This window comes from Pan troglodytes, chromosome 6 (assembly GCF_028858775.2).
Source record: "Pan troglodytes isolate AG18354 chromosome 6, NHGRI_mPanTro3-v2.0_pri, whole genome shotgun sequence".
Classification (NCBI taxonomy): Eukaryota; Metazoa; Chordata; class Mammalia; order Primates; family Hominidae; genus Pan; species Pan troglodytes.
The window spans coordinates 123,531,662-123,549,984 of NC_072404.2; the positions used below are offsets into that span (position 1 = coordinate 123,531,662).

Genomic DNA, 18,323 nt, shown 5'->3' on the forward strand with positions numbered 1-18,323 from the left:
ATACTCAAAGCACCTTCTTGCAACGGGGGAGGGGGAGGTGGTGGTGGGGGAAGGAGGAGGGCGGGTAAAGGGGGATGTTAAGAGCTCTTAGTGCAGGTAGGTGGAGACTGGGGCGGGATTCCTGAAAACAGGTGGGTTCTTCCAGGAGGCGCTACAGTGTGCACAGTCTTGTCTTTTGTACTTGGCACTTTTTGTGCCTAGCAAGGTACATTTCTGGCCCCTGGGCAGAGGTCTTAGCATGGTAATGAAGCAAGAATTCAGGTCGGGGCAGTACTGCTGAGCTACTTCATGGTTACTGGCATCTGGCCTTCCTTTCTGTAAGCAAGCGCAGATGCGAGCACAGGTTAATTTCACAGGTTTGGGGGCTTCCTGAAGTAATTGGGGTTATGTTGCTATGACAAATCCCCATCTCTTTCCGGTCCAGTGAATTTTCCACCTCCACCTAGGAACTATTTATTTATTTAGTATAAATATTCAAGTAGTATTCTCTCCCTCTCTTGCTTTTTTTTTTTTTTTTTTTTTTAGTGAAAAGCGCTGTGCTTAAACTGTGCTTTTTTGGGGGGTGCTATACCATCACAAAACATCAAACCATTGGCAGATAAAATAGCATACTCTGGAGAAGAGGGAGATGCCATTTTAATGACGTGCCTCTCCTCATCCCTACCGACTTGCAGCAGTGATAGGGATGCTTAGTAGGACCCAGGAGGCACACTCCTCCTTCCTCTCCCAATACCGAACCTCCCCGGCCACAATCATTAAGAGGAAGAAGCTTAACAAGGCTCACAGGGACACATGCTTGCTCCCTGAATGCTGTGGACTCGTCAGAGGAAGCTGCAAATCCCATTTTCCCCTGTTGCAGCAGGCAATCATTTTTTGCATGATCAGATCACAAGCTGATTATCAAAACTGGTTTGCACTGTGTCCAGAGGCCACTTTTTCCTGCAAGCAGGTTTCTCTCACACTGCATAGAGCAGGGGAGCCCTCTGGTGGTAATCTGTAGGAAAATTTCCTGAGCGGGAGGGATTTGCTTAATTTGGGTAAGAATTCTTCATATTCTTTTCCCTTGCCTCCATAAGCCTTTTCCAAAATTGCGGGGCGTGGTGGCTCATGCCTCTAATCCCAGCACTTTGGGAGGCCAAGGCAGGTAGGTCACTTGAGGTCAAGAGTTTGAGACCAGCCTGGCCAACATGGCAAAACCCCTGTCTCTACTAAAAATACAAAAATTAGCCGGGCATGGTGGCACACACCTGTAATCCCAGTTACTTGGGAGGCTGAGACACGAGAATTGCTTGAACCAACCCAGGAGGCAGAGGCTGCAGTGAGTGCCTCTGCTCTCCAGCCTGGGTGAGAGAATGAGACTCTGTCTCAAAACAAAACAAAACCAGCCATTAGAGGTAAACCAGGCCTGTTGTAAGCCATCTGAACAAGAAAGTTCATACCATCAATGGACCAATGCTTTTTGGGGTCAAGATTGCATTTCTCCAGACTCTTTTTGCTAAAGAGCCCCAGGACTGATGATGAGGACAAAACTATGGATTGTGAATTTGGCGGACGTTGTAGAGGGGAGGAGAGGCCCTGAAGTGCTGTTCTGAAGTGAGTGACAGACATGCCCTCCAGGTGGAAACACCAAGCTCTACATAGCACTTTAAGCTTCACTTATATAACATGTGATGCAAATCACCATGGAGGAGGGCAGCTCTGAGCCAGCAGGAGGTCTTGTCAGTGTGATGCTGGGACTAGGGGGCTGGAGAATAAGGGGCAGGTGGTGGAACATGGGAACACGCCAGGGCTTGGCTGTTTGCCAAAGGGTTTGAGAAGATTAGAAGCATGAGGGTGGAGAGAAGGGAGAGGGTGACATACATTCGATACCTGTAGTGTCCCTCTTCAGACCGGAGAGTTAAGAAATCTAAGTCGCCTGTGATTCGGGAGGGCAGAGTCCAGGCAAGCAGAAGAGAAGCGCCGGGCCCAGGCAGACACCAGGAACCAGGCTTTGGGAAAGGAGGCACCACCTGATTTCTTGAACTTTTCTCAAAAGGCTGGGAATATCTAGTCCTGTTTTTCATTCAAATGTTTTTGATATGTCCTATTAGATCTGTTTTATATTTTGTTTTAATTTTCTCTGCATAGAACAGCCTTTTGAAAGTAAAAAATAAAATTTTTCACCATTTTAAAACATTAGGCAATATATGTTTGAAAAAGTTAAAAGTCACAAAGAGATCAAGACTGTTTAATAGTTACTTTTTTGAGGGAAATCCAGTCACATTTGCCTGTACCATTACATACACCATTACTTGGACATTCACACTCAATTGGGAACGTAAATTACAAAAGAGAGAGGAACTTTTAAAACCACATTTAATTTTTAATACCAAATCTGTTGCACTATTACAGAAGTGACCCTTTCATGCACAGATAAATTTCGCATCTACCAGTATGGAAGAGGAAAAAATGTAGTTTTATTGTTCTCCCAAAATATTGGCAAATTTAAAGTAACTTTTAATCTTTGTGCTCTCTGATGCCAAGGCAAACCTGTTTTGTCTTTTTATATTTTCAAGAGACAGGTGGATCTGTGAAAAATGAATATAGAGACATGAAAGTATTTAGGGCCATCTTTACCTGGGATTACTTTAAATTATGCTTTACCTACATATATCAAACATGCCAGGTTACTAGGCCTACTGTGCCCCATAGGCAAAGCTCTGAAGATTTCATCGAAATATCTGCTGTCAATACGTAGAAAAGTTCACTATTTCAGTTTCACAGCAAAAAAGGCGGGGGGAGGGGGGAACCCAATAGATATTTAAGTAGATGCTTTCCAATCCCATTCACTGCATTAATTGGCTTACCTCTTATACAGTACAACATAAACATTGCATGTTTATTTGTATGTAACACCTATAAGCATATAGCATCTACATTTTAAGTGTATTTACAAATTCAACAAAATATCTACATATAAAAAGCTTTACTTAAAATTAAACTTGATGCAAGTTATGAGAAACCAATTTATTGGCAAATGAAACTGAGCATTCCTTCAACCATAGGTTGTTATAGATTTTCATATTTGGAGGTAACCCGTTTGATAGATATTGTTTATGAATACGATAGAATATATATTTACTTTTTAAACTGCAGATGTAATCCCTTGGACCGTTGGCCTTTTAAGCACTTGCCTGATTTCTTAGATTCTGAAATGTATCCATAACAATTTGCATACACGTTGTTTAATGCTGCAGAGTTTTGAACACTTACATAGGTAAAGTCTTGGAGAATAATATATTACTGTTGGCATGCTGTTGTATGCTTTTAGTGTTGGAATAACTTAGTTTTAAAATTAATTTTCTAGCATGTTGACATCTTTCTTACTGAATGTAATAGAAACCATAAAGGACCACAAAATCATCATGTGCTTCAGTTGGCAACAAAGATTTTCTTTTTATGCTTATGAGGAAATGCTATTTCAAATAAACTGTCTTATTTTTATTTTCATGTTTCCTTCTTTTCCCAGCATTGCAGTTTTCATGAACTCTGCTTTTTAAAAGTTACTTTTAGACAATGACAGTAATCTAGGACCCAGAATGGACTGGACCAGCTGATACAGAATGCACGATGTTGTGGAATGCTTAATATCTGAAGGCACTGTATGTGTCTTGCCCTGTGTTCTCTGAAATAATGTTTGAAATTTAATTTGGATGATTTGTTTTTGATTCTTTCAGTATGGCACAAATGCCGAAATGCACTGCAATACACATTGTTTATGCCTAAAAACAACCGAACATAGAAATGATGTAAAAAGTAGAACACTGTGCTGCTGTAATGCCTGGAAGATTAAGAAGCCTACGGAGTAACAGGAGCCAAGAGTAGGTAATAGTTCTCAGTAAGCATCAGCAATGTGACTGTCATAATGAACTCATTTAGCAAGTATATACTGTACAAACTGTTCCTAACAGTCTCCCAAAAAGACTAACGACAGCTATACATAGTCACCAATTTCACAACAATGTCCACAAAGACATTGAAGTTCTAGAGAATACTACAGTAACACTCTTGACAATGAAAACGGAATTCATATATAGGGGTTCAGCTGAGGGTAGTATAAACAAAGTATCAAACCATGTTTTCATAACATACACGGGTATGTCCTTTAAATGTGGAGCATTTTTCATGCATCATATTGAACTGTATCCTGCAGAGGAAATAACAGGATCTGTTGGTGATGTTGCATTATTTTTTATCAGTTCTGAGGAAATCAAGAATACCCATTTTGAACGAAAAAGTATGCACTTTGCATTCCAGTTCACATTAACATATCATTTGACTGAGTTATGTTTTTGCTGTAACTATTCTCATAATATTAACATACAGCAGAAAATATACTCTCTACGCATATGTTCATAGTATGAGAGGGCTGACAAACAAGTGCTTAGGATAAACATTCTAGAGAAATGGAATATTGGCAAAGAGCTTAAAAATTAAACAAAGGAATTCATGGCGTTGACAGGAGAAGGTGCCTCTGAGCTTTCGTTTCCTTCAGCCGGCTCTTTCTCTTTCTTACCACTGTATTGTCCAATAAAGGAGCCATCCTCATTGAACTGGCCATTAACCCCTTCTCCATAGTCAACTAGGCTATCGTCACTATCTTCTTTTTTCACAGTCCTGTCTGAAGGAGTTCGACTTCCTTTTTTCAAAGGCTTGTGGTCTTCTGCGTCACTGGAAGAAAGAGAAAACATTTTTGTCAAGATTGGCATTTAGGTAACATTTTCTGTTTTTAAAGACCATGCATGCAAATTATGAGAAAGCATTTGGAGTCCTGGGCTTCTCTGGCCAAATCTAATTTTCAGGTTGACTCCAATGACGAGGATGAGTTGGAATGGAAATCAGGAGCAGAAATGGTTGAATCATGAAGTCTTCAGTAGAGTGGATGGCTCCCAATAGTGTATGTTAATTTCAATGACAAATTCTGATTCCTGAGTTGAAAGCAATCCAGAAATAATCACAAGCATTAAATAAGAAAGAATTCAGAAAAGTAGAAAAATCATCACTATTTTGAATTCAAAAAGGCAAAAGCTTATGGCAAGTAAAGAAGTTAGTATGTTAAACTGCATAGTATCTCTGATTCCTTGGTTGTGAATGGAGCATGATTTTGGTTAAGTGTGAAATGTGGATTTTTTTTTTCTGAGCCAGAAGGAGAAGCAAAATCCTGCATTTCAAATAATTTTGTTATCAATGCAGGCCAGACTGTAAACTTCAACCTTACCTTTCAAGAGACCTACAAATTCCATTAAAAGGATGCAGAAGAAACAAATGAAAACAGCCTAAGAAGAAAAGCAAAATCCTTATACTGATAGTACACAGTATTTTTTTGTTTTTTTGGTAAAAATTTTAGTTAATGAGTAAAGATTTATTAATCTGGAAAGAGACGCACTTTAACTTAAAAGCTCTACATTTGTACTATGAATGGCATGCCAATATATTCTAAAGAATGTGAATGACTCCAAACATGTAATAGCAAATGCTTCCTACACTCATGTTAACCCCCCAGCTCCCTTCTTCCTTGTGTGTTATGCAGCCTGACTATACTGGATGGGAATCTGAGGAGTGTACTTTAATACGACTTCACAAGATTCCATTATTATAATTTTTGCTTATTTCTCTGTTGAACCCATAAGCACAATTTCTGGAAGACAAAGAGTAATCATTATGTTTTTGAATGTTCACCCATACGGTCAAATAACTAGTTATGCATATTGACCTATTTTTTAATAGGTAACATTTGGGAAAAAAATAGAAAAAGGCAATGACAGGATCTAACATTTTGTTTTCTTTCAAAGAACAAAAATGCAAGGCAAAATAGGAAACATATACATTTTTACTAATGTAAAAATGAAAAAGCCTTAACATACAAAAGGTATCACTGGCTGCAGTATTTAATCTAGCAATTTGTGCTAAGACTTTACTGCTCCCTCTGTTTCAGACAGTGACTTTTTTTTTCGAGCCAAGATACAAACATTTCAAGATGCACAAGTATCCTGGCTCTTTTGACAATAACTTTTACTAGGGATTTCAATTTTTCTCCAAGAAGAAAATCTCAAGACTGGGAAATAATGCTAGCATAATATGACACTGGCATATGCCACTGAAAACAACCTGTTTCAGTAATACACAATTTCTTATTGCAAACTGAATAAACTATATTTTCACCACTGCTAATAAACAACTGGAGAGGTATCATCTTGGGGTGGTCTGTGTTTGTGAGCATTTCAGAGGACATAGCATTGAGTGTCTAACCTGTTATGAAAATAGCCTACACAACATCTCTGGGGTTTAATTATTAAATCCTTCTTGTGAAATATAGTTCATGTTTCAGTGTGACAGTTAATTCAGCTGAAGAGTTCAATAACAGGCAGAATTTGTCACCTGGATTCCAATGACTAGTCTTATTCTGCTCTGTAGAACTAGTGTCCCAAGGAATACACTGCTGGAAATTTGTCATCTGTGGCATTTCTTTGGTCTAGCCATCTATTCACCCATGCCTTCATCCAATAAATGTTTATTGAGTGACTACTCTAAGATAGATTGTTCTCGGCACTGGGAATATAGCAGCAAACAAAACAGACTAAAACCCTCACCTCACTGGCTTTATTTCTAGTGGAAGAAAATACAATTAACAATCAACATAATAAAAAAAATTACATATATATTATGTCAGAAGAGGATTAGCACTATGCAAAGTATAGAGCTGAGTAAAGACTGCAGAAGGTGTTGGAGAAGGGATGGAGAGCTGGCATTTAATAAGGTGTCCAGGAAGACCTCATCAAGCAGTAATATCTGGTCAACAACTTTAAAAGAGTTGAGTTAGCAAGGTGAATAGTTGGAGGGAGAGCAGTTCCTGCAGGAGTAACAAGCAGTATAAATGTCTTGGGGTGAGGGGAAGCCTGGCAGGTTCTAGGAACACTAAGGAGCTTGGTGTGGCTGGGGGGAGGGAGAGAGAGAGAGAGAGAAGTAGGAGTTAAGTAAGGGGAGTGGCACGGCTAAATCAGGGCTTGTGGAACATTGTAAGGATGCTGCCTTTAACTCTGAGTGAGAAAGGAAGCCCTGGGAGGGTTTTCAAAGAATAAGTGACATGCTGTGACTTATATTTTAAAAGCACTACTCTGCCATCAGTGTTGAGAATAGCCTACCTTAGAGGGCTGGGGTTGGTAAACTACAGTAAAATTAGGCCACGCCCATTTATCACATAATGTCTATGGCTGCTTTAGTGCTACAATAGCAGAATTGCAGAGTTGCAGCAGAGACCGCGTGGCCTGTAAAGTCTAAAATATTTAGTTGACCAACCTCTGCTCTATAGAGTCAGGGGAGAATATTACAATAATCCAGGAGTGAGATGACTGTGACTTGGACCAGAGTGGAACACTGGAGGTGGTATAAAATGCTCAGATTATGAACATATTTTGAAGGTAGAGCCAACAGGATTTTCTGATAGGTTAGATATGGAATAACAGAGAAAAAGATGGTGCCAGGATTTTTGGTTTGAGCAACAGGAAGCTTGGAAGTACTGTTACTATGGAGTGGAGCATGTTGGGAGGGGAAAATCAATGGTTCCATTTTGAGATATTAAAGTTTGAATATGTCATGAGAACCACTCCTTTAATCATTTTTTGAGGCTAGTATAACATTGATTTCTAAAACCAATAAGAACGCTTTAAGAAAGTCAAACTACAGGCTAATCTCATTCATGAACATAGATGAAAAAACCCCAAACAAACCATGACCAAACCAAATTTAGCAATCTATGAAAAAGATAATATTTCATATCCAGGTTGGGTTTATTCCAAGAATGCAGGCTTATTTTAGCATTAAAACATCAATTCATATAATTCATCATTTTAGCAGAAGAAAATAAAAATATGATAATCTCAGTAAATTTAGAAAGAGGTATATGAAAAAACTCAACACCCATTCATGATAAAAACATTAGGAATAGAATGTATTTTTATTCCTAACATTAGGACTAGAATGTATCTTCATTAACCTGATTAAGGGTAGCAACAAGAAACCTAAAGTAAACATCATCCTTAATGGTGAACACTGAAAACTTTGTTTGAAATCAGAAATAATAATAATGATGGCTGCTATCACCACTTCTAATCAAAACTGAATTAAAAGTCCTAAGCAACTTGATAAGAAAAAGAAATAGATGAAAGGAAGCTATCGTTATTCATAACTGATATGATTGTGCATATAAAAAATCCAGAAGAATCTACAGGTAAATGTTAGAATATAAAGAGATTTTAATAATGTTGCTTGATACAAGATTAGCATAAAAGCCAATTCTACTTATGTTCTTGCAAACAATTAGGAAATAAAATTTAAAATATTATTCCATTTATGAGACCATAAACATGAAGTATATAAAGACAAATCCAACAAAAATATGTGTAAGACCTCCGAAGAAAATAAAACTTTCAGAGTTATTAAAGAAGATCTGAATGAATGGAGGAATGTTCTACATCCATGGATAGAAGACTCAAATATAGTAAATATGTTAACCTTCCCCATATTGCCCTTTAGCTGCAATTTATTTCCAGTAACAGCTCAGCAGGTTTTTATGTGGATCTTGGCAGGCTGATTCTATGATGTACAAATAAATGAAAAGGGCTAAGAATATTTAAAAGGTTCTTGAAGAAGACAACTAAAGTTAGAGAACTGGACCTAGCAGATATCAAGACTTATTAAAACCTATATTATTAAGACAGTATAGTCTTGGTGCAGAGATAGACAGATTGACCAATGGAATGGAATATAGGGTCTTGAAACTGGTGGAAGATCTTTTTGTTAGCTTTATTCCTATGTCATATTTTTATGCGATCATAACTAGAATAAGTTTTAAAGTCTTATTTTCCAATTGCTTGCTGATACATAGAAATATAAGACTTTTATGTTAATTTTGTGTCGAGCAACATTACTAAACTCTCTTATTATAATATTTGCTTGTTGATTCATGTGGGTTTTTACATACAAAATCATAACAGTTATCATTAATGACCAGCCAAGAAGGGGCTCCCCCAAAACATCCATTCATGCCAGCTTAACGGCTGTGGTGGAGGAGAGAATCAACAGCAACACGGGCTGTGCTTGAAAGAAGAGAAGGAAGTGGGATTCTCCCTCCTCCAACAGAGTCTTTCCAGGAAAAGCCATTCAAAGGCAGTGAGATCTTTTGAAGACCAGTCTTTAATAAGTGGTGTGATATAATATCATATACTTCAATAATTAGAATCCGGTTAAATGAGAAAAAATTATATAAGTCATACACACAGTGCTGGGTTTGTGTTCAACAAGCATACATTTCCATCTCCCATCACATCTCTTCTCTCCACTCCAGGTCCCTACTTCAGAGAGATTTTTTTTTCCTAAGAAATACCTTGTGCAACACACACGCGGAACTTTCCAGGTGTAGTGAGTGGTTATGACTCTATGAGAAGCACAGTATGAGGGCTTGCCTTTTTCAATTCCAAGATGAATTTTGTAATGAAATAGTAAATAACTTTTTGACATTGTATTCAGTGAAGTTGCCATGTCAAGTTTAAATATGAAAGGAGAGTTTCCCAAATGATATGAATCAAGAAGTCATAGAAGATGATTTAAAAGTCATATATATATACACACACACACACACACACACACACACACATAGCAGACCTTGATTTTAATCAAGTTTTAATGGAGTAGGCAGCAGTAGTATTCAAAGCTTTACAAAACAGGTAAAAATTCATTCACATTTTAATGAGAAAGTTTAAGGATGGTGTGTATCAGACATTAATTATTAGTTTTGGATGTCAAAGGTTGAATGGATTTCAAAATAAAATATATACATATTATATAAATCATATTCACAGTGCTGGCATATATATATATGCACCTACAAAGTATCCAGTATACAAGTATTGATACAATATCAAGTATATTCTTGATACTTAGATTCATGAATCAGGATCATTGTGCAGTGGAAAGAAATGTTCCTATCACAATGCTAAAACTGCATGACTTCCCCTGGGAAGACTCCCTGTACCATCCTCCTCCTATGCTGCCCACCTGGCTTTAACTTCCTGCTTCTGTTCCCTTGGTACCTTAGTTATATCTCTTTCATAGCACTTTTCACACTCTGGTCATTGTTCTTTTACTTCCCTGCATCCATCACTAGGCTATAAACTCCCTGTGTGGGACCAAATTCTATTGGTTTGAATATTCCCAAGGCCTGGCATACAGTAGGCACTCATAAATACTGGCAGAATGAGTTCACTGTAAAATAACAGAGGAGACAGTGGGCATTTTAGAAAAATTTTTAAAAAATTCTAACATAAAACATTTCATTCCCTCTTAGTTTTATGATGGCAGACAAATCATTGGAATATATCCTTTCCTTTCTCTTTCCCTAAGAATAAATTTTTAGGGAGTTCAAATTGTTTTTCAATAGCACTTTGTTCAGAAGTGTGCACATCTGTTAAATCCTACTGAGTAAAATTCGGCAACAGCAGGTAAATCTGTGATAATTCTGTCTGATTTTCCTGTTGTTACCACCCTCCCATGGCCAAACCACATTGCAGCTCAAGTAACATTCATGACCCAAATACTCTTTCCTACCCACTCGCTAAAAGTCCATTATTATTTTACTCACAAGCCAGTTCACATTTGAGAGCAAAATAACTCTAATGTATATAACGAATGTGACACATCTTGGCATCATTCAAGTCTTATGAGCATGGGTTAGCATGCTTGCCACAAGCCCATGTTCACATGAATGACAAGATTCATGTGGCAAGAGCCACCAATTATGTAGTAAGTTATGAGTTCAAGTAACATGGGCATATGGTTTATGACCTAGGTTTATTCTGGTTTTAAGGAAAATGGATCTAAAGAATAAAAAAATACTTACACTCTTGGTTGCATTGTTTCTCTGATTTTTCTATATGCTAGTAAGGATGCAGATCCTACTGTCTGTATAATTAAAGAAACAAAGAAAGCTGCAGGCTTCCAACAGAGGGTAACTGCTTGGGGGTGGGTGTCAGAGTAAGGGCACAGGGTTATAGCATATAATCACATTTGGCCACCAGTGAGGTTCTATCCCTCTTTGCACTATGAAATATCATCTGGCTTAGAGCCAGCCATGTAGAAACGGTTTCATCATCAAACTGGAGAATGAGCAAATCAGAAATGGAATTAATTTACACCTAGGCAATAGTCCTAATTTTGTATGTGTCTGGTCAGCATAATAATTTATTTTTGGAATGAAAGAGAATAAGAATCAATAAATAATACAGAGCTCAAAACTTCCAGAAAGTGCAAAGCAGAGACAGGACCCTGGTGATCTCAGGAAGTGAATGACACTTAAATGTATTAAAAATAAAAGATTCTGTTAATAAACAGTTGGAACTGTTTTCATTAATTACAGCCTCTAAGATAATAAACATTTTTTGGATTTCTTCAAATAGAAAATAAACCAAAGGGAAAACATTCTGAGGTAGTGTCAGGAAATCAAAGGACAAAGCCCTATCTTTGTAAATCAAAGTAAAAAATGTGGTTGGAATTTTGGGGAAGTGATTTTGCTTGTGGGATTGTCCTTATGAACTTTTAGTTTCATTGAAAAAATTACATCATTGAGTTATGTTTCAAGTTGAAGACACCCATCAGAACCTTATTTCCCTTAGCACCTCCCAAATTTATGTCATTACATGTATGACAAGTGTACAAGTGTTTTTGTCTTCGTGTCAATTGGGTTTGCACTCAATAAGCCCAAATGAAAAGTCTTTCTTTCCTGAGAAACTAAGGCCTAAAGACAGCTATTTGAAAACACTTTACCAACATAGCACATATAAATTAACACTAAGACAAAGAAATATGACCAAATAGATGTAAACACAGTGCTTATGAGGCCAGTAACCAAATACTTGCCACGTACTGCTCCAGACACAAAATTCTATTAAAGTTGTTAGTAGATGGCTCATAGAAGAAAACAGAAATCATAGAACTATGAATCACAGGCAATGGCTGAGTTGAAAGTAAAACTAACAGTCTTTTGATTCCAAGCTAGTTCATAAAACTCAACCTCCATTTTTAAAAACAGATCCAGGGGGTACATGTGCAAGTTTGTTACGTGGATACATTGTATAGTGGTGGGGTTTGGGCTTCCAGTATACCATCACCCAAATATCAACCTTGATTTTAGTCAAGTTTTAATGGAGTAGGCAGCAGTTATCTGGGAAAGTCACATGACCTCAGATCATGGTTTCACATCGCTGTAAGAGCAAGCTGATGTTTGAGACCCAGGTGGTGAGCAGTACATTGCTAGATTCACTGAGGCATGATAATGTAGAACAGGAACCCATCACCATGTGGAGAATGTATGAAGGACAATGCTTTATTTCCAATTCATGCAAATACATTTTTTTTCAGGGCCACATTAAAGATTTCGCTTCATCACAATACATAAGGGAGTGCTATGCATATCCTGTATGTAATTACAGCCACAAGAACTCTTAGAAATAAGAAGTTATTTAGTAATTGTAAGCTTACCTGCTTTACAGGAGAAACATGTAGAAGGGTGAATTATTTCAGCAAAGTTCTACTCATCCAGATGCCCTAGGTTATGGGCTTCTGTAGGCTGCTCTAATGTGTTACAAAACCCTCTTGGGTGAACTGGGTGTGGACGCTGCATGAGGTTTTCATACACCTTCAGCTCCAGAACCAACTTCTGACATCAAGACAACCCTCACTATGCATTTTTCTGTACCATGAGATACAGAAATTCTGAGAACTTTTTGAAACCATAGTTATCTCTCTTTAAGAGATCAGAATATAAAAACTTAGGGGCTGAGATAATAAAGGAAAAACACAGGTATCTGCCTAGAAAATGATATGAAAATGATTTTATTGAAAATATATGTCTTTTTCTCAATCAGTTCTACATTTTTTATCCTTAGGATTATGTCACATGAAATTCTATGATATTGACATGATAGTGACATGGAAAAACCAAAAATGAGCTCTAGAGACAGGTAAAACTTAACATAAATATCTTCTCTACAAATGTTGCCTGGTAATCCCAATAATGAAATATTTTATTTCACCTAAAAGCCTCTTCATCTTGCAAACAATGTCTCAAAATGGGCTTAATGCATATTTAAAAGGTATTTTATATAAGCAAGGGGCTTCTAAAAAGAAAAAAACAAGGTACAAAAGGTATTTTAAAAAGGTATACTTTTAGAATAACAGAATGCCCACATTTTATTTAAATAAATACGTACTTTGTTTCTGTTTAATTTAAACAAATCTAAAGTAATCTTTTCCTTCTCTTGAAAAGATTTATCTTTGTTTAAAGAGAAGATTTTTTAAAAATTTAGCACATAGGTTATATTAACATTTTCCCTTAATGATGGAGTCAAGCCAAGAATGTATTATCAAAGTTCTGTGAGTAACACATTGCCTAGAGGGCTATGACATTTCTTAATAAGTAACAGCTTGTGAAACAATCTAGTCACCATTTCATGATTAAAGGGCAAGGGTATGGGTATTGTTTAGGAAAACTAGTTTCAAATTCTAGATGAAAAAGTGTGTTTACACTGGTTTTATTACAGCATGTTTAGAACATAACAAGTATAGTTTTCTTTACAATGCAGGCATTGGAGGGTCTTTTTTGTTGTTTTAATGCTCATAGTAGCATATTGGCTTTGCTAGATTGATCAATACAGCATGGTCCCATGGAAAATATGACAAAGTGGGAGACATTCCATCTCCAAAATTATGACTAAAATCAAAATTTAGTTTTTCATTGAAAAATGAAAATGTTTGACCATGAGGGACATGTAAACACTGATACATGGAAGTATCCCTAAACTTCTATTTGAGGAAAATATGAGATGCCAGGCAGAGCATATTCTGGCTGAGTTCTATTCTCGGGACTGTGTTCATGTGGGCAGAGAAGATGAAGAGCAGAGAAGCAGGGGCTCACCTGTATTCTCCAAATGTCCCATCATCTTCCTTCATAGGCTGGATTTCAGGGTCAGCATGGGCATCTTCCTTTTCTTTAACTAAAAAATGCCAAAATGGTATTATTATCTGTTGATCCTGTTCTTTCTTATTCAAAGTCCATGAGAGCATTCTTTGAGATATACAGCAGTGAAAAATAATTCCATACACAAGTAGATGTTGTATAACCATATATATGGTGGCCATGCATATATTTTGGTATTTTAGTTATTTTTGAGGCAACCCAATAGAATGTACATTTTTTAACACATAAAGTTGACTAGTTTCTCACCTGATAAATAATTGTTAAGTTTCTAAGATTTCCCCCTATTTTACCAATCTATTTGTTAACTATATTAATGGTTGCAAATTGTTTTTGTAGGAGTATTCTCTCACAGATTTTTTTTTTTCTTGTCACTGAAGGGAAAATGGTCAGGTAAAGAAAATATAAATTTAATGGGCCCACTAAATTGAATAAACCATTACCTTATAGGGAAAGCAATGTTACACATCACAATATGAAGACTTAGTTCATGCATTACTTCCTTTGAAAAACTCCATGAACCTTCCCTGCAACTCTCTCCTTGCCAGTTGGTTTTAGGTGTTACTTCAGCATCCATAACTTATGTGGAGTCTAAGAAAGTAGGCTCACTAATGTTTTCAGAGAACTGATTGATTTACTCCTCCAAATGCCTTATGATCATTGACAATGTTTAGATTGCCATTATATAAAAAGGGATCAAAAGTCATTTGAAGAGAAAGTCCAAACTCATGGCTCTGGGAAGACAAAATATTACAATCTACATGATTTCCCCCATGATTTTTTTAGTTTAATGGATTATTATGTAGCATTATAAAGCAATTTTAATCTTTCTTTCTTACCTGGATATTTACCACCCTTGTTTCTTCTGATGAAGCAAACAATCAGCAAAATTAAGATAAGGAGAGCAACAGCACACATTAGACCAATGAACCAGCCCTGAGTTGCAATATCCACCTGCCGGCTTGCCATCGCTGGAAAACAAATCAATGGTGTTGGTGGCAATAGGTTAAGGGGAGATGGGAACTGCTGCAGTCTCTCAGAGTAAAAAATTGCCACGTTATGTGAGCTTTCATATATTTTACATGTGGCCCCAAATTAGGATCTGTCAATTATTAATCAGGAATTATATAAATAATTAACTTTGAAAAATCTTCATTCATTAAAAAATTCAAATAGAGAAATCTGAATAATCATAACATTAAATGCTAACAACCCCTGGTGAACACTGTGTTCACAGTTATTTTCACTATATATTCTCAATAAAAACAGATTCCCAAACCAATTAAAGTACTCACTGTTAACAGGATACATTTTACATTAAGTACAATGAGAAAAATACAAAACTGAGTTTTAAACAGAACAGAATGTATACATCAAATTGAGTATTTTCTCTTCAAAGGAACTGCTTTTAGAGGCTAAACTGTCCTTGCAAGGCTGTTGCCATTTTCAGTACTTTTTAGAAATCTGTTAAAAAAGAAAACGGTCCACACAAGAAACCTTTCCAGATCAGGAAAACAGCCATATTGTTTTATATAACATCTCAATTTGCACCCAAAATATTACTTAGATTTGTTATTCATCTCATTCACAAGAGTTGGTTCTGAGTGGAAATTTCTGAAAAACCAAATCCACCCTCAAAGAATCAATATTCGTTATTGCTAAGGATCCATTCAAAAGACTGGAATATCTCTCAGTCAGTGAAATCATTATTTGCCTACATGACCAGTTTGAAAAGAAAGTACTCACTTAGGTGTATACATATCCTTTCAGTTTGCATCTATTCTGTTTAATAAATGTGAAACCCCTTATTCCATCAGTCATAATATGCAAAATTTCTAAGAAAACCACAGAATAATTAGCATTTCGGGTATTATTTTAAAGTATCAATCTTATGGGAAAAAGTGCAGCATCAATGGCTATTCAGACATGCCCATGCAGATTTGCTTAATTAACTAGTATAAATTCTTTTTTAAAAGACCTTTATTTTCTCTCTTTTGACCATAATCAAGATAAAACATTTTCTTCTTTTGACTCTATAAGCATGCTTATATCATGCTTTAAATTTGACTGAATTTCTTCCGAATATATTTTACACAGTTGAGTTAGGTGTGTGTGATCTCTGGATGCAGAAATAAACATGACTACGCATATCCCAGGTTCAGCTAATGTTGCAAAAATAGCATCTCATTGCCTCTTTTTCTCCATACAAAGTTTAGGGAGAAAAAGGAAATGCTAAAAATCAAGTGTGAAGAGGAAGGTTAAAAAAATATGGACATATGTAGAAGAAATAAAATGAGAAGCAAAAATACCTTATTTGAAATACAAGTCAAAGGCTGGTAGCCTTTTCCCAATAGGCCCTCGTGCCTTATTAGTTAGAGAAGTTTTGAGCTGTATCATAGCCACACACAAGTAAAGCATCAGTTTAGGTAGTTTCCCCTTTCCATACACATACCATAGTCATGATGATGAAGATGAGGACAATGGTAATAACACTGATGGCTAACAGTTTTGGACCCTTACCATAGGCTAGGCACTGTGCTGAAGGCATATCTCATTTAATCTTTACAACAATTCTCTGAGGTAGACATCAGAAATAAATCCATGCCCAGAGAAGATTAAGAACTTGCCCAAGAGTTGGAGCAACCTGTGTCTGACTCCAGAAAATATGCTACTAGCCATTATATTATACTGCTGTAATGCAGTCCTAAAAACAATCCAGATACCAAATCTGCAAAAATCTTAAGTTAAAGAATAAAATGCTATAGGCACTTCCTATTCTGAGACAGGCAAAAAGGTATTAAAAGTCCATCATTACATCCTCTTTGGCAACATATTTCTTTCAATTAATGCCTGGTCTGTGCTTTTTCTTCAAAACTGAACCAAAAACCAAATGGCATTAAGTCTCTTAAGCATTTGACTATAGTTCTTGTTTTCAGTGTGCTGATTTACAGCCTTGTCATAAATACATTCAGCATTTACATTTTTCATCTAATTAAATGCAATTAAAAAGGGAAAAACAAAATACTCAGGTACCAGCAGAGATATTGTTCTACAAGGATGGTGACTGCCAAAATCGAACTACTGACTGGCAGTTTGCTGCTATGCAACCATGGAAAAACTGGATGGATGTTTGATGGGTGGTACACAAACATCCACATTCACTGACTTTGAATTTCTGCCTCTGTGTCTAAAGAAAAAGGTATCGAATATTTCACTGCCCTATTATTTAAAATAGGCAGACACAATATGGTAATAGGTGCATGTGTGCACACACACAGTCACATTCACACACACAGTCACATTCACACACACACAAGTACACCAGAAATTGATATAAAACAGAAACTGTGTAAATGGAATAAAAACTTCTATTGACTTTCCATCCATAAAAGAAAAGATTTAAATTCCAGAATGATTAAAATAGGCACGAAGCCTTTTCAGGACAATCTAAAATCACCTGGGACATACAAATCCAAGCCATAACCATGATCATGCATCACACACACACACACGCGCATACACACACATATACCCCACAGAGAGAGAATTAAACCTATGGGGGTTTTCCTTCTAGAATCAGTTTCAGTGGGTGGATATCACCCATTGAAGGGCTGGGTAGCGGAGTAAAAGAGAATCTTCATTACTTGATTTTTTTTAACAATAAAATTATATTCATGTATTATTTGAGTAATCCACAAAATGATAAATTAAACACATATAAAGAACATGAAAATAGAAAATATGGCAGGAGAATGAGATTTGCTTTGTTTTCTGGAAGTCAGCTTTACAACAGTCTTCTGCTCTGGCGTTGCTTGCTGTCATGGATAGCTGTGCTCTGTGGTAGGAGGTCTCTGAGGAAAATGCTCTTGAGTCCTCAGAACCATAGAATCAACACAGAAGAGAGACAGGGTGAGGGAAATGGTTATTTGTTCTCTACTATTTATGAAGAATGCACTATGGATGAAAATGTCCTGTTCAAATGCTTAGACATCAAACGCTTAGATGTGTTTAGGAAGAGCAAAATGTGACCTTAACCAAAGTTTGGAGACAACTGACAAAAAAGCTGTTGGGCCTCGTGAAAACAAATCTGTTTTAAATCCTTTGTGATGATAAGAAAGACTGGGTAATTGAGGGACAGAGGTAAAAGAGGAAGGGGAGGTGGATGGCGTTAATGAGAGGTCACATCTGGTCATACCAGATGGGGTGGCACTAAAGAGAGGTCAAACGGGGGCAGGGAGTGGCGCTAATGAGCAGTCAT

General features: G+C 36.7%; 1 protein-coding gene across 51 annotated transcripts in view; it reads right to left on the minus strand.

Moving 5' to 3' along the window:
- Positions 1–2,213: 2,213 nt before the first annotated feature.
- NRCAM (neuronal cell adhesion molecule) overlaps positions 2,214–18,323 on the minus strand; it is a 314,922-nt gene continuing 298,812 nt past the window's right edge. For 50 of the 51 annotated variants that reach the window (XM_024357607.3, XM_063813833.1, XM_009453893.5 and 47 more), the window contains 3 exons: positions 14,905–15,036; positions 14,006–14,084; positions 2,214–4,710 (listed from right to left, as the gene is read on the minus strand). In XM_024357607.3, coding sequence (XP_024213375.3) covers positions 4,473–4,710; positions 14,006–14,084; positions 14,905–15,036 — 449 coding nt within the window. In that variant the 3' untranslated portion in view covers positions 2,214–4,472. The remainder of the gene's footprint in view (positions 4,711–14,005; positions 14,085–14,904; positions 15,037–18,323) is intronic. The other variant, NM_001034162.1, reaches the window with a different exon arrangement.